The sequence below is a fragment of the Sceloporus undulatus genome, chromosome 3 (assembly GCF_019175285.1).
Source record: "Sceloporus undulatus isolate JIND9_A2432 ecotype Alabama chromosome 3, SceUnd_v1.1, whole genome shotgun sequence".
In the NCBI taxonomy this organism is placed as follows: domain Eukaryota; kingdom Metazoa; phylum Chordata; class Lepidosauria; order Squamata; family Phrynosomatidae; genus Sceloporus; species Sceloporus undulatus.
The window spans coordinates 73,777,647-73,803,480 of record NC_056524.1 but is presented as its reverse complement, the minus strand read 5'-3'; the positions used below and the strand labels follow the sequence as shown (position 1 = coordinate 73,803,480).

The following is a 25,834-nucleotide window of genomic DNA, read 5'->3' as shown; positions in this document are numbered from 1 at the left end:
GGATGCAAGGTTGAGAAGCAAGCCAGAACTCATGTAGCAAACAAGAAAGCAGGAGCATGGAATATATTAGATCCAGAAATGAAGGACAAACACTGAGTACAGGAGCATGCCATAGCTCAGAAAGATTCTGTAAGCCACACAAGGCTCCCACTAGAATAGGAAGTAGAACTTATTATTGAGCAATGAAACATATTCTGCCTATGAAAGTATAGTAACAATTTAGACAACTCAGAATTAATTGCATGGAGTCTCTAGAACAGAATGACTTTTCAGGCTAAATAATGCATTTATCTCCAGTGTGGTTTTGTAGTTACCATGTGGACTGGGGTTTTAGAAAGATCCAGGTCCAGATCCTCACTGGAGCCATGAAACCTATGGGGTGGCTTACTTTGGGCAGTTACTTTCTCTTAGCATGATATGCCTCACTGGAGTGTTGTGGGGGAAAAGCAGGGAGAGAAAAAGCCAAGAATACCACCTGGAGCTCATTGGAGGAAAGCCTAAATATAAATATTAACTTTCAAACACATAAATAAATAGTGGATAAACTCAGTTTATCAGACTGAGCTTCAATACATGCAATTCCCTTGCACAGAAAACTGACCACACAACTTAGCTGTATAAATAAAGCTGGTGTAGATCTACACAAATTCAACCTAGACAGTGAGGAAAACAAAACAGTAAAAGAATGCCTAAACCTTGGGTCAAACATTGATCAGAATGAGGACTGCAGTCAAGAAATCAGAAAATGATTAGGAATAGGGAGGGCAGCTATGAAAGAACTAGAAGAGATCTTTAAATGCTAAGATACACTACTGAGCACAGAAGGTAGAATTTTACAGGCCATTGTATTCCCTGTTACCATATGGATGCAAGAGCTGGACAGTAAGAGGAAAATCAATTCATCTGAAATGTGGTGCTGGAGAAGAGTCCTGAGAACACTTTGGACAGCAAAAAAGACAAACAAATGGATCCAAGCACAATCAAGCCTAAAATCTCCTTGGAAGCCAAAATGATAAAATTGAGATTCTCACATCATGAGAAGGCATGACTCATTAGAATAATGCTAGGAAAGGTGAAGGGAAGTAGAAAGAGTGGAAGAGTGCATGCTAGGTGGATGGACTCTATTAAGGAGGTCATGGGTAGGAATTTGCAGGACCTAAGCAGAGCAGTGGAGGATAGAGTGTCTTGTAAATGTCTCTTCCACAGGGTTGCCATGAATCAGGATTGACCTGAAGGTGGTTATCAACAACAACATAAAATTAGTGGCAACCCAGTTGTGGAATTCCCTCCCTTGGAGGCCAAATTGGCACCACTGTTGATATCATTTTAGATCCAAGTCAAAACATGGCTTTTTATTAAAGCCCTTGGACCTAATCTGGGCTGTCCACATGCTATGTTTGTGTTATTTAAAATTTTTTGATCCAGTTTTAAGTTGTCTGTTTTTTAACTGAGAAATGATTGGAAATATTTTTTGTCTTTTAAAATTATTGTTATTATTTCTTGTTTTAAATTGATTTTATTGCAAGACACCCTGAGATCTTCGGCTATAGGGAGGGATATAAATATTTTAATAAATATTTGCAGAAAGAAAGTCCAGCACAATAGTAGCACAATCAGGAAGATAGTAACCAGTACAGTAGTAGTCCAAATAACCAAGAAAAATTAGTGTTGGTTGCAAAGCTATTCTTCTCTCAGTTGAATATTTATTGTTGCGTAGTCAAGATATGGAGGGCTGATGTGGAGGATGAACTAACTAAAAGATTATATATATATATAGTCAATCCTCATCCAGTATGTGAATGCCCCCGCCCTATTCTATCTGATTTCCTCTTTGTTCAGTTTCTGGAGGCCTGGGTTTGACTTACCAGCCAACGTTGAGCCTATGCAGACATTTAGTTGGCGCCTTCTGCACAGGCAGGAAACTTTAGCCTATGAGAGAATTGGATGAGTGCCAGTCCAAGGGAGTGCTCAAATGGAGAGAGTACTGAGTGCATGAAAGATTTTTCTCTGAGGGAGATATTTGTGTGGCACAAGCCAGCCAGCAGAGATTGGGTTTCATCCAAACTGGACAGGGGGAGAAGGCAGTGGGAAGTGGGAAAGCATCGAGTTGTGGCAAACAGTTCTTGCAAACTGCAGGGAGAGGTAATTTGTGAGAAAAGACTTGTTGAGGAAAAGCGAGGGGGGAGCTGACATGCTAGGTGTGCCACACTAATACTGCATTTTCTGACTTTGTTTTCACAAAAGTCTGCTTGTGGTCCTCCATTTAAATTAGCCAAAATCTATTGTCTTCAGCCTTACATACTTGTAATTGGAAATCATATTTGCCAAACAGGGGCCCTATACAGACTGCCAAAATAAAGCTGCTTCAGGTCACTTTGGAGGTATACTGTTTAAATGTTGCATGCATCCTAAGAGTGTGGAAGTTGCACCAAAGCTGCGCTCCAGTGTTTAGGACTGGATCATGGCTTTGGTGTGGCTTCTGGACTGTTAGGGCACATACATAATTTAAACAGCATACCTCCAAAGTGACCCAAAGCAGCTTTATTTTGACAGTCTGTATAGGGCCAGAGTTATCCAAACTGGTCACAGAGCTGCAATTTTGGTTTTGCCAGCAAATTTCCCTCCTAATAGAATAATCCGTGCTGCCATCTTGTGGAGGAGAAGAGAGGAACAGTGGGTGTTGGAAATAATGCCATACCATTTACAAGATTGGGATAGAGAGAATTTGGAGGAGGAAGAGGAGAGAGAAAAGTCCCTTTTTGTTATTTGTTTTCTTTCAACAACAACAACAACAAAGAGCTGGACTTAAACAAACAAAACAAACAAGCTTCATTTATATACCGCTTCATACCGCCTAAGCAGTGTCTAAGCAGTTTACAGCTGTAAGCTAATTTGCCCCCAACAATCTGGGTACTTAGTGTTTGCTCAGAGTCAGTCAATGTAGTTTTGTTGACAGTAATGGTTTCATTTGAAAATGGCTCTCCTCAAAGATTACTTTTGTCTAAACTTTCATTGGTGAAAATGCATAAAATTATTTTTATTGATGAAAGCCCTTGGTTTGCAAACTTCAAATATTGACAACTAATAAAGTGTGTCCCTATATGTGTCTACCCCAAACCTTTCAAGTTGCTTGACTATGAACTTCCAAACTTGATTTCATTTTCACTTTAGGATAAATTATCTGACATCTCTGGAGCTTGCAGGCAGCATCTCCTTTTGGAGATTGCTGCAAAAAGAACTCTGGACTACAGATTTTTCTCTCTCTGATCAAACAAGGCAGCAGTGATTTGAACAGGAATAGGAATAAAAAAATGTTGACTTTTCCAAATGCCTTAGAAAGATGGCAAGGATGATGTAAAGATAAGGATCTGAGGACCAGGACCGTGTCTTATTTTGCTTGTTAGCCCTACAAGCATCTCATTCACATGATAGATAATAATAATAATAATGATTTAATTCTAGCCCACCCAATCACGAAGAATCTGGGTGGGTTACAATGGTAAAATACACCAAATTACAATAGAGTTTAAAAAAAATCAAACCCTAGAAATACCCCCCCCCATTCCCAGTATTAGAACAGAATTAAACAGTAATAGTATAAAAACATTAAAAACATTAAACAAAAATAATAGGCAGAAAGATAGGTGGGGAAGAATAGACAGATGAGGGGACAAATCTCTCTATATCTGGGGAGGGTAACTAAGTTGGAAAGGCCTGCCGGAAGAGATTCGTCTTGAGTGCTTTCTTAAAAGCTGTCAGACTGGAAATATGATGGATCTCCTCCGGCAGGTCGTTCCATAGTTTTGGAGCAGTAATAGAAAAGGCCCTCTCGGAAACTGATGTTAGCCTAGATTTTTTTTGGCTGTAATAGATTTCTTCCAGAGGACCTTGGTGTGTGGGACGGACAATAGGGAAGAAGGCATTCCCTCAAGTACTCTGGGCCCAAGCCATGTAGGGCTTTAAAGGTAATCACCAACACGTTTTACTTTGCCCGGAAACTAATAGGCAGCCAGTAATGACTAATAGGCAGCTAATAAGGTTAAGTTGTAAGCCTGGGTCATTCAGTCTATTCCTGGTCAGTTCAAGTTTTTCATATATTCAGTCTATCGTATTTTAAGCATCAGATTGTAATTTTATTTTATTTTTCTAAGTAAACAAACGTGCTTATTTTCATATGCACCTTCACCTGTGTGCATATGCTGTCAGGTTGCCTGTTGACTTACAGTGACCTCATGAATTCCATGGGGTTTTCTTTGGCAAAGAATTAACAGAAATGCTTTTGTCAGTTCCTTCCTCTGAAGTATAGCCCACAAAACCTGGTATTCCTTGCCAGTCTCCATCCAAGTACTGTCCAGGGATGACCCTGCTTAGCTTCCAAGATCAGACAGGATCTGATCCCTTTGGGGTATTTAGACCATAGGAAATGCCAAATGCATGCAACTCCATGGTTGCCCTAATCATGCTGTTTTATTCAGCTTGCCTACCTTTACAGAACCTTATTTAAATACAAAACCTTCTAGGAATTGCAAGATTTTTCAAAGCAATTTCCCAGCAAATGTATTTTGTATGCAACTTTCCATAATAGGAGTTTCAGAAGAAGGAATTTTTTTTTGTAATTATTGTAAATCTGAATTATTATCTATTAGCTAAACACACGCCATGGCTGCTTAAAGAAATCAAAAGTATCATGGATGGACTATGAATGGTCATCACCCTGCCACTGGTAACCTCTCGTTTGGATTTCTGTAATGTGCTCTACATGGGGCAACCCTTGTACCAAACTCGGAAGTTTCAATTAGTACAAAACATGGCTGCCAGATTGGTTGCTGGTCCTTCCAGGTTTGACCACATAACACCAATCTTAAAAGATCTTCACTGGCTGCCTATTCGCTTCCGAGCACAATACAAGGTGTTGGTAATTACCAATAAAGCCCTACATGGCTTGGGCCCGAGTTACTTGAAGGACCATATCTCCCCATATAATCTGCCCTGCACTCTCAGAACAACTGGGAAGAACTTGCTTGAAGTCCCTACTTTGAGATATGTTACTACTTCTCAGAGGGCCTTTTCAGTAACGGCCCCCAGGCATTGGAATAGTCTTCCCGAGGAGCTCTGTCTCATTACCTCCCTTGAACTGTTTAAAAAGAGACTTAAAACCTTTCTCTTTAACCAAGCATTCACCCATGTTCACTGAAGTTATGTTCGATCCCCTTTTCTCCCTCTCACTTACATACACCTATGAATTGGATTTTAATTGTATATTGTAATTAATGTAATGTGGTTTTAATTTTATGTTGTTTTAATAATTTTACTACACCGCTTTGATCACTGCGGAAAAGTGATATAGAAATATTTTTATTTTTATTATTATTATTTATTATTATTAAGATTAAATTTGTCTAGGGATTACCTTTATCACTTTCAAGGGACCCTTGAAAGCTCACAATGAATCAGCTACAGAAAATGTTTACTGAGCAATGAAAGGTGTGGGTGATTCTGGCAAAGGAGGGCAACTATTTCCAACTACATTCAAAGTTTATCAAGCAAAAGTAGTAGGGCAGCTGCTTTATGGAGCATTGGTCTGGAACAATATGGATCTGCCAAACACTGAACCTGTCCAAAATCAATGTTTCAGGACAATACTTCAGTCACCAAATTGTAGATCATCATTCTTGTTGCAAGCCAAAGCCAATATGTCAAAGTCAAAATCATTAATAAAAGTTATGCTTCAAGTGTTTTTGGATTTGACTGTCCACAACAGAACTGGTCACAAACCTTCTATGGCTAGCACTGTTATGCATTTCAAATGGAGGGCCAAATCAGTTGCTATTGGATTTTCAGCTGAATTTTTATTATGGCAAGGAGAAAATAAAATGATGAGCTTATGAAACAATGTACTTAGACTTTTATGAATTGTCAGTTGAAATCAGTACACAAAGAACATCTCCCATTAACCCAATACAGAACATTAAGAGTGCTATTCTATCATATATAACCAAATGTGTGTATCCAAAGGGCAGGAGAGTAATTTCCTTGACAAGAATGAATAATTTTCTCTTTGCAGTTACATTAGGTGCGGTTTTTTTGTTGTTGCAGGGATGCTAGTGCCTGTGTGGGCAGCAAGCTTTGGAAAGCTTTGCAACACATGGTGTCATAATGCTGTTTCTACAACAGCCTAAGACAGAAATTCATAACACAATTGCAAGTGGAAAGAATAAGACATAATGATGCTCTTATTGACAAACCAGACTTAGAGAGACATGTTCAATTTGTCCAGTTTTCTAATGGCAATTCAGTCAATTAAAATGGCATCAGTTGAACTGTGCATGATAGAATGCCAACACAATTCAGCACAATGAAAGTGAGAAGGAAAGCGAGGTGAATGGCAACAATTGGGCCCCTCTTTCTATTACTGGTGTTTAAAATGAGCTGATGCTAGTTAAACATTTTGTATTGTAATTTGGTGATATTATTTTATTTTTGTAATTAATTTCACTTTGTTAATTAGCTGGCCTGTATTGTGATCCACAATGTCAGTCAGGGAAATATGAATTAAGTTTGTTCCCTTTAAAATGTGACATGAACAGAATCCTCTGCTATCCTGGCTGTATTTAAACCTGTGGGATATTATATGAAAAGCTGAGGGTTTTTTTTCTTTACAGATTATAACACCAGTAATCCCCCAGCCACTGGCTATGTTGGCTGGTGGATTCTGGGAGTTATGGTAAATATTCCAAGTTGGGTTCTGTAAAGCGTAACATCTGGAACGTAATTGTTATCCAAGAAAATATTGCTATACTTAATTTCATTGGTGGCACCTCTGTGTGAGTAAAAGGAAAGAACAAAGCTGGGGAACATTGTCATGCATCCATAATAAAAATCAAATGAAGAAGATAAAATATGTGACTTCAAGTCATGATAAAGAGTTTATTTTAAAATACCATATTTTAAATATGTTTTGTAGAATTCTTCAGATACTTAAGCAGATAAATCCTAATTTAGAAATACAGTGCAAATGAATTGAAAAACAGTAACCTGGCAATTCAATGTTAATCACTAGGGATAACAAAACCAATAATAGAAATGTATATTGTATTCAGGAGCTGAAGACAGCAATAAAATTCTTACCATTACTTTAAGAATGTTCAGAGTACTTCAGCTCTGTTTCCTAGTAGTAATCCTTACAACTTGTAACACAGACCATGTTGCAAGCTGGGGTAGAGAGGTTGTGCATGAGACCACTTCTGTGAGTTTGCAACAGTGGAAGATTTAAACCAGATACCTCCTCACCTGTGGCCCCAATGACTTACCCACTACACCAGCTTTCAAAAGAGGTTACATTAACATGAAAACAACATTGCAAGAATTGGTTTCAGAAATATATTCCTAATGGGCAAAATTTAAAATTGATAATTTATTATGAATATTGTGAATTGCAGTTAAAGAACTAACTGGGGGCTATTTAAATTATGTATGGCATCACTTTGAATCCAGTTTTTGTACAGTTTATGACATACAGGGATAATTGCTAGGATGAGGTAGCATAAAATTATTGTTTCATACCAGAATCCTATATCATCTTTTATTAAATGCAACTATACACTTATCTAAGTAGAAGAGGCACCAAGAAACCCTGTGAGTGAGTTTTGAACATGCATATCAGGACACCATACCATTTTCTGTGGGGACAGCATTAATTTTTTTAAAAAAGGATACATATGAGGATTTGGGAATTTAGTTCCAATTTAGTTAGAAAATTATCATATTATGGAATGTATCATGTGAAATGTAGAACTTGTGGTAATTGTATGGTAACATTTGAATTAGATGTAATAAAACTTATATATATGAGAAGAGGGGAGAGGAAAGAGTGTCCAACACGCATTAGTGTCACCTCTGTAGTAATATAACAGCACTCAGCCCAGACAGTTTCTGTCCATGAAATGGAGAAAAGGCACAGTCTTATATTTTGCCTAGCAGCTGAACTGGAGTTCACGATAACTGCTTTTTTTTTTTTTAAAGGAACTGCTTACTTACTGAAATCACTCAACAAACCATTTGCTTGTTATTCATACAACAGTACAAAAAGGGAACTTGCTGACATATTAATTACTAATAAGTGACTCTTACTGTTATTACTGTGCCATTGGAAAATACAAGAAAATCCTCTTAATTTCCCCCAAGTGGCCAGGTCAGATATTGTACTCTGGAAATTCTGAGAAAATGAGAAAGCCAAAAGCAAATCTACCCAGCACAAAACAGTCTCTCTTCTGTCCCTCTCCCTCCATTGTTCAGATTGAATTAGCACACCCATGTAGTGTACAGCCATGACTTTTGCAGACAGGATTACATCTCTCTCTCTCTCTCTCTCTCTCTGTATCTATATCTGTTCCAGTTTGGTAGGGAAAAATAAATAAATGAATGAATTTCCCCAAAGTAACTAGTAAGAAAAGTGAGTTGCTTCCCAGCTCTAAACATAATGTTTTCAGCTGGTCCTGATGACACCTACTCAATAATCACTTTTCTCCACTCTTTGGTTCAGAAATGTTGTTCATTTAAATGGTTCACACTGGAGCAATTGGATTGTCCCCTCTTTTTTATGGGACAAAATAGTAACAGCACTGCAGATATGTATAAAAATCCCTTCCTATACAACTCTCTAGATTTTTCTCTCCAGTCTCAAACTCTTCCTTTAGTCCTTGGCTGTAATAATTGACAACACCCCTTGCTGCACTTTGCTTCTACTGCATCTTTCAACACAATGAGAACTCTCCCTAAACAAAAAACAAAAACAAAACAGAACAGCACCCTCTTTAGCTCTTGCTCCTTGGAGACTGCAACTCCAAGCAGCTGTCCTGAAGCAGCAGTAACTCTGGGCAGACCACACGATATATCTCTTCACTCAACTTGTGTGTGACTCTGAAGGAATTTATTAAAAAGGCCAACAGACTTCCTCTTGCATGACATATGCTGCTATATAGGAGTAAGATTAAAGAAATATGAGAATACTAGTCTGATGCATCTGGGCACTAGGCCACCAATGTGTATCTGATACTCTGGCAAGGTTCTTGCATCTACCTTGAGTTAACATCAGGCCCCACAGAATGATATTGGTGCTGGCATCAGCTGTGGCAGCAGGCAATGTTTTGTCCTTTGGAAAAGTCACTGGCCTGAACTCCTGGAACTCCTTAAAGATCAGGTTATTACTTTTACTGACACTTGGGATCCAATGGGAATGTGTTTCTATAGGTTCCAGGATGACCACCAGGACAACTTGTTTGAATATGTTGGCTCCAAAGTCATCATAGTCTTCACCAACTAGCTCCCTCTGACCCCACATTAACTTGTAAAGTTTAATAAGCCAACCCAGCAGGTCCATTGATTTTAAAGATCATGACTGGTCAGAATGTAAGAGGAAACTATAATTCCCCCACTTTTGGATATCCAGTTTACAGCATATGCAGATAACTGGGATGTAATGTCATGAGTATGCTGATGACACTCAAATCTATTTCTCTATGTCTCTGACTGGTGCAGTGTCTAAGGATGGCATCTCTCCTCTGGATGCCTGCCTTGGGTTGGTAATGGGCTGGATGAGGGAAAACAAACTCAAGTTGAATCCAGAGAAAACGGAGGTACTCGTGATAGGTACACCAAGTCCAGGGATGGAGATTTGTCAACCAGTCCTAGATGGGGTCACACTTCCCCTAAAGGATGAAGTTCGCAGTTTGGGAGTTCTCTTGGATTCATCCCTACAGTTGTCATCTCAAATAGATGCAACGACCAGGCGTGCTTGGTACCAACTTCAGTTGATATGCCAACTGTGACCCTGCCTGGACCAAAAGGACCTTGAAGCAGTGGTACATGCACTGGTAATCTCTTGTTTAGATTTCTGTAATGCGCTCTACATGGGGTTATTTTTATACCAAGTTCGGAAGCTTCAACTGGTGCAAAATGTGGCAGTCAGAGTGGTCACTGGGACATCAAGGTTTGACCACATAACACCTGTGTTAAAATCTATTCATTGGCTGCCGATTAGCTTCCGGGCACAGTATAAGGTGTTGGTTATTACTTTTAAAGCCCTACATGGCTTGAGCCTGAGTTACTTGATGGAACGCCTCTCCCTACATAATCCTCCCCGCACTCTCAGAATAACAGGGAAGAACCAACTAGAATTACAAACAACCAGATTGGTTTCAACCTCCCAAAGTACCTTTACTGTAGCAGCTCCAAAATTATGGAACAGTCTTCCAGAGGAGATCCATCTTATTACCTCACTGGATGCTTTCAGGAGGACGGTTAAGACGGATCTCTTCCAGCAAGCTTATCCATCTGACCTCATATAAGAAATACTGTTCCTTCCTTCCATGAATTTGTATTTTTCCACACCACTGTCATTTTCGATAGAAATTGTTTTAATGGAATTAGTAGTTAATTTTTTACTGTAATTTATTGTTGTACTCTGTGTATTTTATTGGGTTGTGATCCTGCCTCGATTCATCAGGAAAATATAAATAAAGTTTTATTATTATTATTATTATTATTAACTGTTCATGAAGGGACATGTGAAATACCAATGCAATATTGGACTCAGATTCATTTGATGATGGAAGATATATTGAAAATTCCTATACAGAAGAAACCCAAACTGTGTTTGCTGGGAATGTTGGCTGAACAATTGAAGAGATATCACAGTAGAGTTTGCAGTATATGATTAGAGCTGTGAGAACTGTATATGCTCTAAAAATAGAAGTACTCAGTAACACCAATTAAAGAAGACTGGCTGATAAAATTTAATGGGTATGTTGAGATGGGTAAGTTGGTTAATCAATTAACTTTTTAAAAGAGTGGAATTTGTTTATTGAATTTTAAAAACAAAAATGGAAGTATTTATCAAGGTGTGCATTTGAATAATAGTTACAAGTCAGTAGAAGTAGAAGGAGATTTTTATTAACATTCAAAGGAAGTTAAACTATAATTTCAAGTATAGCCAAATGCTTTTGGGAAGGAAGTCAGTGTAAGTGTACTTTCTTTCATTCTTTGTAGATATACTTCATTAATTTTTTCTTTTTCTTTTTTTCTATGTTTGATTTGTATGTTTTATATATACAAAATAATCTCTGTGTTAATAATTTTTTAAAAGATAAACTTTCACCAAGTAATAACTTACAGGGGTAGACAGGGGCAGTCCTATCACTGGACAAAGTGGTTGTGCTAATTTGGGGTATCATCAAAGTGCAGCAAATTGTTATTAATTTATCATTATTGTATTGCTGCTAGACAGGTGTTAGAGGGACTTACTGCTTCAGGGGCCAGAATCACTTGGGCAGGACTGGGTGCGAGTCTTCTTGTCTTGTAGTGGGGGTTGCCATTTGTTTTTCCGTCCCTGACAGCAAAAATGTTTTTGTCTAGCAGAGAGCCTTATCACAAGAAGGCTGAAGCTGAGTGGGAGAGTAGCAACATACTCCATGGCTCTCCACATGCTGTTGTACCACTTCCATTTTTTCCCCAAGGTAGATGATCATAAAAGTGTGCCTTTTGTCATGCTGGAAAATTCTGTTTGGAAAAAGGCATGGTTTTACCACAGTCTCCCTCAGGAAGGAGAATGGAAATGCTACAGTAGCATGTGGAGAGGCATGGAGAAAGCAGCTACTCTCCCACTCCATTTCAGCTTTCTTTTCTCATGCAATAAGGTCCTTGGTAAGATGATCACTTGCATATTTCTCTTTGCACAGGATGCAGATAATCTTGCTGTTTTGTGGCTTACATTGATTCAAATTTTCATCATGTACAGCAGTATGGGGTTGCTGCATGTATGCTTTTAGTTAAAGCATGGCAATTGACATATAGTCCTAAAGTCTAACTCTGTGTGTGTGTGTGTGTGTGTGTGTGTGAGAGAGAGAGAGAGAGAGAGAGAGAGAGAGAATTTGGGAATGTATGCTTATGCATGAAATTACAGCCTTTAAACTATTTTGGCATGAACAATCAAATGATATTCCCTCTTTTCAAGAAAGTTGGAATCACTTTATCAGTTTTTGGAATGGTCAGAAATCTACTGGCTTTGTCTCAATAGCTATCTTGAACATGAATGGACCTCAATGGGATAATTGTTGGTGGGAGTATGCAGTTATAGGAAGCAATGAATAATTATTAAATTATTAATTAAATTGGCCCCAAAAGGTACAACTTAATTAAACTAGTGGTTGACTGAAATGGGAATTTCAGCATTAATATTTCTCCAGAATTAAAGTATACATTAAAGTATATATTTTAATTAATTAAATAAGCTACAGTGTTAATAAGCCAACAGATTTTATGTTACTCAGTTGATTGTCTGCCCAAAGCTTGGATCACTTGGATTTTTGACAAAAGGACATTTTAAAAGGGCACCATGGGAGAATCACAGGATTTAAGTCACAGGTAGTAAGGAAAACTTGGAAGGGGGGTTGTCTTATTTATATTCAGATGTTTGTTCTACATGGATCACCCCATGGAAGTGCCCATTTTGGCCAATGAAACTGAATTTTGATGCTCTTAAGTTAAGAGTCTTAACTTTGGGACTTTTGTTGTGATCCATGTGGAAATCAGTAAAATAAAGAGAGCAGGAGAGAAAGGAGAGGAGATTATATAATAAGAATGGGAGAATGGAAAAACAAGAAAAATGTTTTTGATGCAGTGGGTGAGAAATAGGGTTCTCAAAAATTCACGTGGCTATTTCCTTCTCCAAAAAGCAAAATACAAGGATGGGGGCAGGCAGTGAGGAGTAAAATAATGGAAAAGATTTTTCACTTGCAGTGAAAGTATTTTAGTGTAGTAATATAACATTAACATATAACATTATTATTTTTGCTATTGGTTTTTGATTTCTGTTTGAATTGCTAATGGCCATCTCTGAAGTTTCCACATCTCAAATTTTTGAACTGTGGCTAAGGGTAGAGCTCTTTGGGCACATGTCAAACACAATAAACATCCTTAATATGGCAATTTGATTTGTCAACCTTTGGATTGCCACGTGTTTTCCATAAATGGTTCCCCTCCTCAAGTTAAGTGTCAAAAAAAGGTAGTTGAGAACAGATAGCTCATATTTTTAAAAATCTTCCTGAAAAATACTTTATATTTTAAGTTGCAATAATTCTGCTTTACATGTTTTTGTGTATTTAGTGTGTTTAATTCCTTAATAATTGCGAGGGGGGGGAGGAGGAAGAGACATGTGGCGTTTTCCCCCCCCCCCCCCTTATATTTTCAAGTCAATAGAATAGGCCAATTTTCTAAACAGTTACTATGTGCACCATGATCTGAAACTATTTGACAAATCCTTACCTCTGTTTACCTTTCCCATCCACACCCACCTGGTTTTGACAGTGGTGTGTAAATTGCACAATTTCCTTCTTGACTGAAGCTGAATGCTAGTCTAACTCAGCCTTGTTGGCTTGAGTGTGTGCATTGAGGGAGATGCAAACCTTTGTAACAATAAAACATACCCCCCCCCCAGAATGACAGTAAGCAGCTTTTAAATGAGAATATTCTGTGCATAAATCTTGTATCTAAAGAGCCTGAATACTAACCTGAACCAAGTCAGGGGTGAGGCGTTTTGCTTTTAGCCATTTCTGAAATCTTTCTGTCTTCCATAAGGCTCTCTCAATACTGCAGCTTTTAGTGTGGATAAGGGAAGTACAGATTCTCTTGTCAGACTGGTCATGCTGATATTTTGTGGTTAATCTGGAGATCTCAACTGGCCTCCAACTTTTGGTATCATCAGAGTAGTTCCCTGAGTAGCTGGAGAGGTAGTTGGGTGGGAGTTTTAAGTGGGAAGAAAGCCAGCTGTCAAACCTGTCATCAAATGAAAGCATATGACACTGTTCATCCATCCATCTATTCATCCATCACTTTATTTATACCCCATCTTTCTTCCAAACTGGGACACAAGGTGGCTCACAAAAGACAGAACATTACAATAAAAACACATATAGTTAAAACATACAAAATTGAGATTAAAACAGTATTAAACGACAACAGAATTTAAACCTTTTACAATCTTAATTTAAAACAAAGATTAAGAACAGGACAGCACCATAAAAAGTCATTCTCTTATTAAAGTTCAGTTCCCAAAAGCTTGCTGAAAAAGAAAAATCTTAACCTGCAGCCAGAAAAACAACAGAGAAGGGGCTATCCTAGCTTTCTTGGGGACAGAGTGCCAAATCTGGGAGCAGTCACAGAGAAGGCCTTCTCCTATGCTTCCACCAACTGTGCCCGTGAAGGCAGGGGGATGGAGAAAAGTGACTCCCCTGAAGATATCAGAACTCAGGCAGGGTCATATGGGAAGATATAGTCCTTCAAATAGCATGAGTCTGAGCCATAGAGGGCTTTATAGATCATAACCAACACTAATTGTGCCCAGAGACAGACCAGCACCCAGTGGAGCTTTTGCAGCAGTCTGCCACAATCCTGCTAAGTATTGAGATGATGCAGCTTCTGCCAAATTTTCAAAGTTTCAGCTCAGATTCCTAAACAGATCTGTAAAAAGGCTAAATAGTACCCATTTTTATAGGATTTTGAATATTAGGCTTGAAGATTCTACTCATCAAAGGCATAAGATCCTTTCCTCCCTTTTTTGTTCCTTTGTTTTATGTTTTCACTGCATAAACTATTGTCCACAGAGTGAGAGGTAAAGAAGTAGCAACCACAGAAGGAATGCTTCTGGGGGAAAAACCAAACCAAACCAAAACAAAAAACAGAACGAATCACTGTAAAGCCAAAACATCTGTAATGGTGATAATCTGATGTAGACAATCCATAAAGAAGAGTGAATATTGGACACACAAAGTAAGAGTCCCCAGACCAGTGTTTCCCAACCTGTGCTCCAAACAGCCCTTAGGGCTCTGCGGGCAATTCCTAGGTGCTTCGTGGCTGCTCCAGGAAAATGAAAGAAATAAAAATTGAATGAAATTAAAGAATAAGAAACAAAAAGTAATACTATTCCTAAACACCATTAACTTGTAAACAAGCAAACAAAAAACAAACAAACAGCTTCATTTATATACCGCTTCATACTGAACGAACACTGTCTAAGCGGTTTACAACTGTAAGCTAATTGCCCCAACAAGCTGGGTACTCATTTTAGCGACCTTGGGAGGATACAAACTTGAGTCAAGCTTGAGCCCCCTTAGCTGGGATTGAACTTGCAGCCTTATGGGTTTGAGTGTGTGGCTGCAGTACAGGCATTTAACCACTGCACCACCAGGGCTCCTTGTAAGACATAGGGTAGGCCTTTTGGGGGTTCTGCCATAGAAAATGATTCTGAAAAGGGCTCTGCAAGTCAAAAAGGTTGGGAACCCCTGCCCTAGACTTTTGGAAAAAGTAACCACTTTGTTCCTCTACTCTGTTCACTTCTTTCCTCTGTTTCTAGACAACTGGAAACACTCACAAGCTTAACTGATGTACACTCCTCCCTCCCCATTTGCCAGCTTGGGATCTGCAGTTTTGGTCCTTTGCAGATGGCAAGCAGGGAGAGACAAAATGGGGTGATTGCCTGGGGTGCATGTGCAGGAGCACATGCAGGAACATGCCCCCATTGGGGCTTGAATATCTGTGATATTTCCAGATCGCGGGCGGGTAGGTTTAAGAACAGATCTCCTGCAAATTGGGAGGTACGAGTGTATATTGTCTGTGGCTACTGATCGATTGATGTGATCAAATGAAATTCACCATGTCAAACTCTGGTTTTGTAAATATGTTTGTTTTGTCCATTTGTGATTATTTTTTCCTTTGGCTTTTATTATTTAGGTGACCAGTCCTTATCTAATTCTGTTTCCCTACACCACCTTGAAAGTATTTGGAAGCTCTTTAGAAGTTAAACATTTTACATGGATGAATCTTTGATATTTGGCCTTTGAGTGAAGCCAAAATACCAAGCTAAAGCAGTCCACCTCAGAAGTTTTCTGTGACTGCCATTAAAAATATAAACATTTGACTTCACTTACTCTGAAATTGTTCTATAATGAATATTGAAAAAATGCACACAATCCATCATTTTAGGTACACAGTCTCAATTTCTGATTTAACTGATTTAAGACCTTACATGCCTTTGGATACAATCTTCAGTGCAGTCTCAGTAGATTCCTTTCAGCATGTGCCTGGCTGTGACAACCTTGGTGGCGAATTTATTTTAAATTGCATTTTGTTCCATTTAAAAAAAGAATAAAATCTAATCCTTCATTCCACACTCTTTGAATGAGTCTGGAAGACTGTTGGATTGCCATGCTTGTAAATGACTACAATGGCAATAAAGTATTTTTACGCACATTGTATACTTTCATAAACATTGGCTATAGTGGCTTGCAGTGTTAGAAGTGGTAGTCCCTTCCCAAAAAATAACTTTGGTTTTAAAATTGTATATTCCAATTTTATAATAAAATAACATCAGAGCAGTTGCAAACAAGTTTATCTCTGCCTTGCAGTTTCTAATATTGATTGATAAGAGTTCCTGCCAGAAAGCACGCATTTATTTGCTCTCTTATTAGCACACCGCTGACAGTAAGTAACTGCTAACTGAGCATTAATTAGGTAGTCAGCTGTTTTTTAATGGACCCCCGACTCTTGTGCCTTTGACAGCAGTCTGACACAGACAAATTTAGTGATGCTTTACTTCATGTGGTGTTATAATCATAGGAGGAGCTTTACCTACAAAGTGCAGACATTTCATGCCATGAACAGAGACAATTAAAAAACAAACAAACCTGGAAACCAAACCAGTTGCTTTTAATGGCAGCTTCACCATTCTAAACGTATAACTATATAATCTGAAGACTCAGGAAATCTGAGGGTGTTTTCATAGGAGTCTCTTCCATTGGCATGTAGGAAACTGCTAATACTGTACTGAGATCATTGGTCTATCTAGCTGAGTTCTGTGGACATTGTCTGCCAACTAGCTCAGTGGTCACTGACAGGGATCTGAACTTGGGATCTTGAACATACAAAACATATAAAGTCTGTCATTGAGTTATCGTCTCTTTCCAATATTGGGGAAGAGAAATCTGTAATGCTGACATTATGGTGACTGTAGGTTTCAGGTTCACACTTAGCTCCTTCAAGTATTAAATTAGCAAATTACCTTAGGAAGCCTGTCAAACCTCATTTGAATATGAGCCATTTGGTCCAGTCATGAAAATGCTAAATTCAGTTTAGGTAACTCAGAACTAAGTGCCTGGGGGATATTTAAGTACTCCTAGCCACACTGTTGAGCTAGTCTTTGGCCATCCTTCCTCAGCCTCCCTTCTTCCAAATGTGTTTGTTGAAGGGTTGCATTAACACCATTAGTTGGGCTCTGGAACTGTGGTTGTTTCATTTTGCACCCTACTTATTGCTCTGAACCTCCTCCTTTCTCTCACAACATTAACTGATGTTCACAGGAATGGTCCAGATCCAGGTTTTTGGGAAATGGGGCCTGTGTGCCTCTCTCCTCCAATTCAGGCATTCCTTTCAGGGATTTTGAGATGAGGGATTTCATAATCAGGCACAGCGTGGAGTCTGACAGACCTGCCCACACACTGAGCAGCAAGGGAACCATGCAGTGGCTCAGGTGGAACCCATATTCTGCTATCCCTTGGAGTCCACCAGCTTGCTGGCTAGGTAGGGGATAATTGTGAGGCAGGTGGGTCAACAAATGCCTGGATCAATTGTCGAATGTTCTGCTAAGGTCCTTCAGCAGTAATTCTGGCACTGTAACGTGTCTGTATGCCTTTGTAGCTCTCCCTTTGATTTTATATTTCAAATCCCCATGCTAGGGCTGCAAGCACTGAACCTTTCTTGGCCTCAATCCCACATCTATAAATTGGGAATTCCCAAGGATGAGTAATAGGGTTCCTATGAGGATAATCTTGATAAAGGCTTTTAAGCAGTTTGTGTGTAAGTGGTTCATAATTGCAAACGTTTGATACAATCTCTTAAAACTGCAGCATCCTATCAGTACAAACACAAACACATATATGCTAAAAAGGGATAATTTCTTCCAGAACCCTTTAGGGCAAAGTGAAAAGTCTGTGGGAACATGATTCTATCTGTTCTTAATTGCACACCAGGTAGCATTTTTAACCAGTTCACCAATGACCTGGCATGCTTGATAGAGACTCATCAAGGGTGGTACCAGAATAATCGTTCACTCTTATATCATGTTCCTTCATCTGGGGCTTTAGAGCATATCAGATAGACCACTTAATTACATTACGCAGCAGGGTGGGGGACTGAGCGATCTTATTTTGCTAATGAGAGTTAATCCAGACAAAAATAAGGAAAAGGGTAGCATGAAATGATATGAGAGTTTAATTGAATAACTGAGCAGACCTGCACTGGTTACCACTTTTTCCCTGTGCCTGCTATGTTTCGTTCAGGTTTCTGCATCATATGTTATATGCTCTGAAACTGGCAGCACTTTCCAAAGCCTGACTGGAAATAAATAAAACATGTCTGTGTCGATGGATATCATAATGTAGGTTTTTGAGGGGCTGGAATCTTAGGTGTCCTTACTCAACAGTCCCCAACTCTGCAAGCCATGCAATAGCAGTTTATTTATGATAGCCTTCCATCCAAAGTTTCTGTAGGGAAGAGCTCAACTAGATTGAGCAGAGTGAGGCTGCAAACAATGAAGAGTGCCATGCATCATATTCTAGAGCAGCCTTTCCAGACTGGATGGCATGCTGGGTGGGGTTGAAGGGAGATGTAGTCAATTACATTTGGGGAAGTATTATGGAGGGACTAGCATGTGCACAAGTTTTCACAGCCAGCACATATGTCTTCTCTCTTTCAGCAATGTGCTGCACATTTCTGCTTATAGACAACAGCTTATGACTAGGATATGTAGGAAGGTCTCATATGGATAGTCTCATGCTGATGACAGGGGATTGGACTGGATGGCCCTTGTGGTCTCTTCCAACTCTACAATTCTATGATGAGTTTACCATAGCATTTATGACTCCTTCTGTGTTAAATATTAGGAAAATGTACATATCCTCTCACAATTTCTCATTTTATCAGCTTCAGCAGGCTAAATTGCTCTGCTGAAGTACAAAATATATTTCAGTTATCTCAGTACATGTGACACCATACCGAATATCAGCAAAATATCCAGAGTAGCACTGGGCTATATAGCATGATGGAGAATAGGCACTCTATAAGCACTTCAGTAGCACATTCTTTCTTTACTTTAGGGATAAGGAGAGCTCCTCTTTCTTATACTATACAATGCTCATCCTAATGGATTAGAACAGTGTGTTGTTTTTTTAATCTTTCTGTCTTTATGTGGAGGACATGTGGCCCTCCATATGTTTTCAGACTGACACTCGCAGAACCCTAATCAGCCTACCCAATGGTTAGGAATGTTGGGAGGTACATTCCAGCAATATCTGGAGGGCTGCATGTTCCTCAGTTTTCTATTGATCTCTCTCAGCCTGCAGCAACAAAAAACAATGATAACAAATTAAAAACCTAACCATTTGCCAGCCTTAATGACAGCCCAAATCTGCTTCCTGATGCAGCTTCCTCACCCTCATCTAATGGCACATCTAGTCCTGGGCCAATCCTTTCCTGCTAACTTTCCTAAGAATCTCAGGATTTATTTGAAAAGCAGAGGGACTCCCATTGAGTTTCTAATCATCCTCTTAGTACAACCACCACAAAAAAGATTTCCTCCTCTTCAACTCTCTCTAGCAGTGTCCCCATGTGGTAGTCAAGAACTTTCTTCAGCCAGAAAGAGAAACAGGATGGTGAGCTCTCTGAAATAGCCACGCGCAGTTTCCTTTGGGAGGATCTGCTGGTTTTTGGTTTAGCACATGCCTGTGGAAGCAGATTCCCAAAAGCAGTGATGGCATTTTTGTATTTTTCTCCATCCCTCTAGGTGCTTTCCTTTCAGGTGATCTTGTAGAATCAGGGCAAAATTAACAACTGCTGAAGCCATAAGCTATTTCATGTTTAAGGGAACCACTGTTGTTCCCTGCCTTTATATCAGCTCTGACTTATAGGGACCCTTTCATTAAAAAAACTTTTTTGTACGATGGATTCAGAGGAGATTTTATGATTCTAAATCATTTTCTGTAGAGAGCTCCCTAAAAACAACAACACCCGCTTGCCTAATGACCCGAAGAAACCAATTTCTGACTTTAAGAAAGTTAGTTAAAATCTAGTGATTTGAAAAGGTAATTGGGTCCGGTAGACAGCCAGCACTTGCTTTATTCAGCAGCTCTGTTTCAGATTTTGATCACTCTTGCTGGGTTTGTTTGTTTGTTTTTGCTGCTGCTGCTGTTGTTTAGCTTCTTTTAGGCTGACAGACAATGCTCAACAGATGAAAATATTCTTTAAAAACTGACAAAAACTACCAGTCCTAAGTGTGTGTATCTGTGTACCGGTGTCTTCAAGTTGTCTTCTGACTAATTGTGACCCCATGAATTTCTTATTTTTTTTTTAGGCAAGGAATACTCAGTGGTGGTTTTACCACCTCCCGCCTCTAAAATATATCCTGCAGTACCTGGACTTTATTAGCAGTCACCCATCCAAGTAGTAGCCAGGACTAATCCTGCTTAGCTTCCAAGATCTGATAGGCTCTTATGCCTTTAGGATATTTAGGCCCTGTAGTCTTAAACAAGTAAGCATGAAAGGCTACACAAAATGGCATATTCTTGTTCTCCACCAAAAAGCTCAGTAGAAATGAAAACAGCCTGGGAGATAGTTCCACAACTCTGGTGTTTTTCTACAGAAAGAGGCCTATCTTATTTACGTACCAACTCTCAGGGTGGTTAAACATGCGACAGGAGCTCTGGGGAAGATCTCTAGTCCTTCTAGGTAGACTCATATCAGAGATAATTTTTAGGATATGCTGTCTCCAAGCCATTTAAGACTTGGTAGATCATCGCTTCTCAGCCTTTTGGCTAAGATCAAGTGTGTGGCTAGATAAAAACCATCATCTTGAATTTAGCTATGAAGCAGGTTGGAAGTTTGTGCCATTAGTATTTGACCAGTTATGGGTAGTCTCTAAATTGTTCACCAAACAATAGTACAGTGGCCCTTGGCACTATTTGTAACTTTTCAAGGGTAGTTAACCCCAGATAAAAGAAAAAACTGTCATTTAAGGAAGACAGAATTAAAGCATTGACCACTGTGGCCAAATCCAGGGCTGCAAAATGGAATAGCACTTTTTAAAAAGAGTGTTTGAAAAATAGAACCTACAAGAGTAGAATGTATCAGCTTCAAGAGCTGACAAGGTTAAGAAAGGTTACATAAGTATTACTAAAAGATATATGAATAAATTCCATTGATTTCAGTAATGATATGTTAAGCATGTGCTTGGAGCACCTGTTAAAATTACTGGAATCAAACTGGATCCTGTCCTTTCATACTTTTTCTGATATCATTATTCAACATGCATGAAACTGAATGTACACAGGCCAAAGTGTTTTTATGCACACAGTATTTGTTCACAAAATGTGCTATTTTTGAACTGCCACAATATTGTTGTTTTTGCTGCCACAGACCACTGTGGCTAGCCCACTGGAAATTCTATAAAGCTTATGGCTGTGAAGAATAGTATTGGTTCAAACCTATTCTAGACAAGTTGGTCATTTGATTTAAATATAAATTATGGGGATTTATTATGATAGCTATAAAGTGATTTTGGTTACTGACAAACTGGCACATGACAATGATGACCTGATGTCAAATTGCATGTTTGAGTTTTTTCCCTTTCTCCCTGCCCTCCTCCTCAAGCGAACTGGAAATGCTATTACCTATATTAACATTTCCCCTTGTCCCCACCTCATATATGATATGGAGAGATTCTGACCTTATTTCTTCTTTAAAGAATTTCTTGCAAATTGATGTTCCAATGCAGGCATTACATTTATCAAGTCCCAAAAAAGTCCGACCAAAACTGTAGCTGGGTTTGACCCGGGGCCCTGAAGATGGGGAGACTGTTGCTTCTAAGAAAAGACAGCAGTTCAGACTCCAACAAAGAACGGAGAGCAGCATCTGGGGAGAAAGGTGATGCACACAAGACCTCATCTCCAACATCTGACAGCAGCATGAATCTTAGCTTCTGACACTCTCAGTTTGTAACTCAATGGCATTTATACAACAGGAGAAATTTGGCCCAAGAGACCTGGAGCTTTTTATCTTACCAGCTGGTTGGTGGCTTCAGAGGTTCAGTGGGAAGGAGCATGGGCTGGGGTGGGCACAAGGAAATACATGAGGATGCAGATAACTTTTGTTGCTATAGTTACCTTTCCTCTGCTAGAAGCAGCTGTTGACCCACCCATCACCAAATGCAGAGCACAACAAAAGCTTTGCTCATCATAATGCTGATGGAGAAAAACAAAGGATATCCTGTCCAAGGAGCCCAAGGTATTCAAAATGAAATTCAACAGGAACTGTTTCAGATATGGGCAACAATTACAGTCTAGGGAAGTTAAGAATTAAAAAACCATCTTACACACCCACTGACATTTTCTACTCTTTGTATGTTAAAATACAGAGCCCGATATAATACAAATGGCTCACAAGAACCTTTTTATTCTTTTATCTGTGCTCCTAACAACTGGATTTTATGGAACTGTCAAGTACCCTAATGTTGTTCTTTGGAACACTTATGGAGCTTAAAAGGTTGTAGGATCATGTACGTTTCAGTTGATTTGAAACGATATATCTTATGAAGGAAGAGAAAAGAAGACGTGGTATTCTGCTTCCCCTGTTTTTTTTCAAAGTAGAGTATAAGTGCAGGAAATTGCTGGAACAATTGCCAGATTTCTACCCAAATGCAAACAAAGAGCATAAAAAGGGAGGAAATATATTTAAATAGAACAGTATAACAAACACACAAGATTGTTATCTTAGAAAAAAAAGCCTTAGGTCGCTATGGTGATTTGTTGTTTGTGCCTTTTGGATGAGCACTAAACTATGTGATAAAAATGAGATAATAATGGGCCTGAATGTCAATGAATTGGCAACATGAAAAACATATTATAAACTCCAGCAACATCATCTTTATTTGAAAATGAAGACACTAGATGGCCTAGGGCATATACAGAAAGACAGAGAGAGTAAAATACTGTATTTGCCTTAGTGGTGCTTACTCTGGGAAATCCCATCCAGATTTCACTCTGAAATTTAAAGGAACTGTCCATGGTACTGAACCTATTTAGGGAAGATATATCAGCCCCTTGAATAATCCTTAAAGCATGGAGTAAAATCTGAGTCACTACCCTACTGACAGGGAAGCCATTATCCACCATGGATTTGCATGCATGGTCTGTGGAAGGTATAAGCTGAATTCTACCACCTCCAAATTGCTCACATGGCGAGATATTTTCCTATGACTTTAAGCAAGGATAGATTGCCTTGTATAGTTTGTGTGGAGAGATTTTAAAAACAGCATGACTCCCATATCCACAGGGGTACATTCTTGGATTTACCATAAAAATGCAAAACCACAGATAATAACAAGCCCTGTTAAAATGAATGACTTCTGGCAGAGGTTGACCATACACTTGCATTGGATTCCTGGAGAGATTCCTAGAGAAAAGACTTCTTGTTAGGCTTTTCTAGGCCTTCAGCTTGACTCTGTGGTCAACTTCCATCAGAAGCATCCCATAGAATATGTCTGAAGAACTCAGAAAATGCCTCAAGAGAACATATTTTATCAGACATGGGTAAGTGAAACTGCAGGTATGGTTCTACAGATATGGAGGCTGTATTGTATAGTTATTTGGCTGGGCCAGATAGCTACATGACGTAAGGCATTTTTATGTGTGTGCTTGCATAACCTTTTAATGCAGATTTTCAAATCAGACTTATAATATAAATTAAACACATTATATAATTAAATGTGACCAAAACGGCACCAGACGCAATGCAACACAACACAACACTACTCAACAGCATTTTAGCACTCTGCCACTCTTGATTTTATTGTAAGATGCCCAGAAATATTATGCTATGGGACTGGATAGAAATATTGTCAATAAACAATATTTCAACATGTTAATTTCTTCTCACCTAAACTGATGAGTTTAGTGGTGTAGTGTAACCAAGGCTGAAGCACCAAGAACTATTGATTAGCATGGATGATCACATAATTTGTCACCCATCTAGGAATTCCCATTGCCTCTAGGTTTAGCTGGAATCCCTGCCTGGAAGTATAACAGATTTTTCCTGAGCTATGTAATCCAAAGTATTCTGAGGCTGCTTGGTCTTTAGTGGGCAAGACCCATTATTTTACAAAAGATTTCCTTCTGATGGAGATGGAATTGAAAATAGATTGATAGATCAATAGATAGATGATAGATAGATGGGCAGATAGATATATGGTTATAGAATCATAGTGTTGGAAGAGACTACAAGGGCCATTCAGTTTAACACTCCTACCATGCAGGGGCATATAATCAAAGCATTCTTTGTATAGTGATACAAAGATGTATCACTATAGGGACTGTCATGATACAGGCTTTCCCTTCTAAAAAATAACACTACACCATTGCTTGGCTGCCCAGTGTGTGTGTTGTATGCTTTTGATGACCCCAAGACAAATGTATCTTAGCAAGATTTGTTCAGGGGAGGTTTGCCAGTGCCCTCCACTGAGGCTGAGAGCATGTCCCTTGCTCAAGGTCACCCAATGGGTTTCATGGTCAAGCAGGAATCAAACCCTGGTCTCCAGAGTCACAGTCGAACATTCAAACCTCTATGCTATGCTGGTACTACACATGCAAATAGTGTGGCCCATTAACGTTACCAAATGATTGAGGAGTTTTATTTATGGTTCATGAATAATGTTCACTGTATGGATCTAGGTTGTGGATATGCATATATATATATATATGCATATATATATATATATATATATATATATATATATATCAACAACTTTATTTATTGTATCCCTTATATTATTGTTACAGAAGGGGATTTGTATCTGTAAGAAGGTGCAGTCAATTCCTGTCAGTTCTCACGCTGCTGCAGTAGGGAAAAAATACACACACCACCAGCTTGCTCCTGACATCTTGCATTTGCTTCAGGGAGCCAAGTGCCTTATGCTGCTTTCATATTTGTTCAGGCTTTATTCCTTGCAGAATGAAGCTGGACAGGAACCCAAACAGTTTGCTTACTCTACAGCATTTTATTGCTTTTTGGAATATGGAGGGGGAAAAATACCTACAGCTCTTACAACAAAGTTTTCTCAGTCCTGATTTAATAGCTGGTGGCTGCCACCTGCTTTGCTCCTGGCTTGACAATGAAATAAATATGCTAAAATATACATCTTTTGTCCTAAAAATGTACAAATTCCTTATTACTCTGGAACTCCAAATGAATAGTTATACTGATCTCGTTTCTCTCAGCATCTGATTATTTCAACATTTTCACCCTGAAAATTTGTATAAAGGAAGGAGACTGATGTAATTGCTTTCTGACTAATCCAAGTGACCCTCACTTATGCATTTTTGTTCTAAAGGATGTCTAAATCAGTGTCTAATTGCTTCTGGTTATGTCCTACCAGTTTAGCCTAGATCATCGTATGCCAGCACTGATTTTAATTATTGTAGTAGCATGGTGATGTGGCAGGATAATAAGAACTACTACATTTTTTAATTTATGGACCCTTTTGTGAATTTATAGTGTGATGGCATTCTGGACAAAACCTCTGGTGTCAGCAGTAAATTCAGGAGCATCATAGGGCAAGAGTCAAGAATGGATTCAATCTGACAGGTCTGCTGCAATAGTAAGAGCAGAGGTTCATATCTAAAATCCAAATCAGCCTACTTGGGGGTGATTTGAATCTTACCTGAAACTCATACATAATCAC

At 38.9% G+C, this 25,834-nt stretch overlaps 1 protein-coding gene across 3 annotated transcripts in view; it reads right to left on the bottom strand.

Moving 5' to 3' along the window:
• DIPK2B (divergent protein kinase domain 2B) overlaps window positions 1-22,294 on the bottom strand; it is a 37,909-nt gene extending 15,615 nt beyond the window's left edge. Inside the window, exons 1-3 of one of the 3 annotated variants that reach the window (XM_042460874.1) lie at window positions 22,161-22,248; window positions 21,827-22,011; window positions 13,566-13,830 (exon numbers count right to left, since the gene is read on the bottom strand). In XM_042460874.1, the coding sequence (XP_042316808.1) occupies window positions 13,566-13,830; window positions 21,827-22,011 (450 nt within the window). In that variant the 5' untranslated portion in view covers window positions 22,161-22,248. The other 2 variants (XM_042460875.1, XM_042460873.1) reach the window with 2 other exon arrangements.
• Window positions 22,295-25,834: the final 3,540 nt, after the last annotated feature.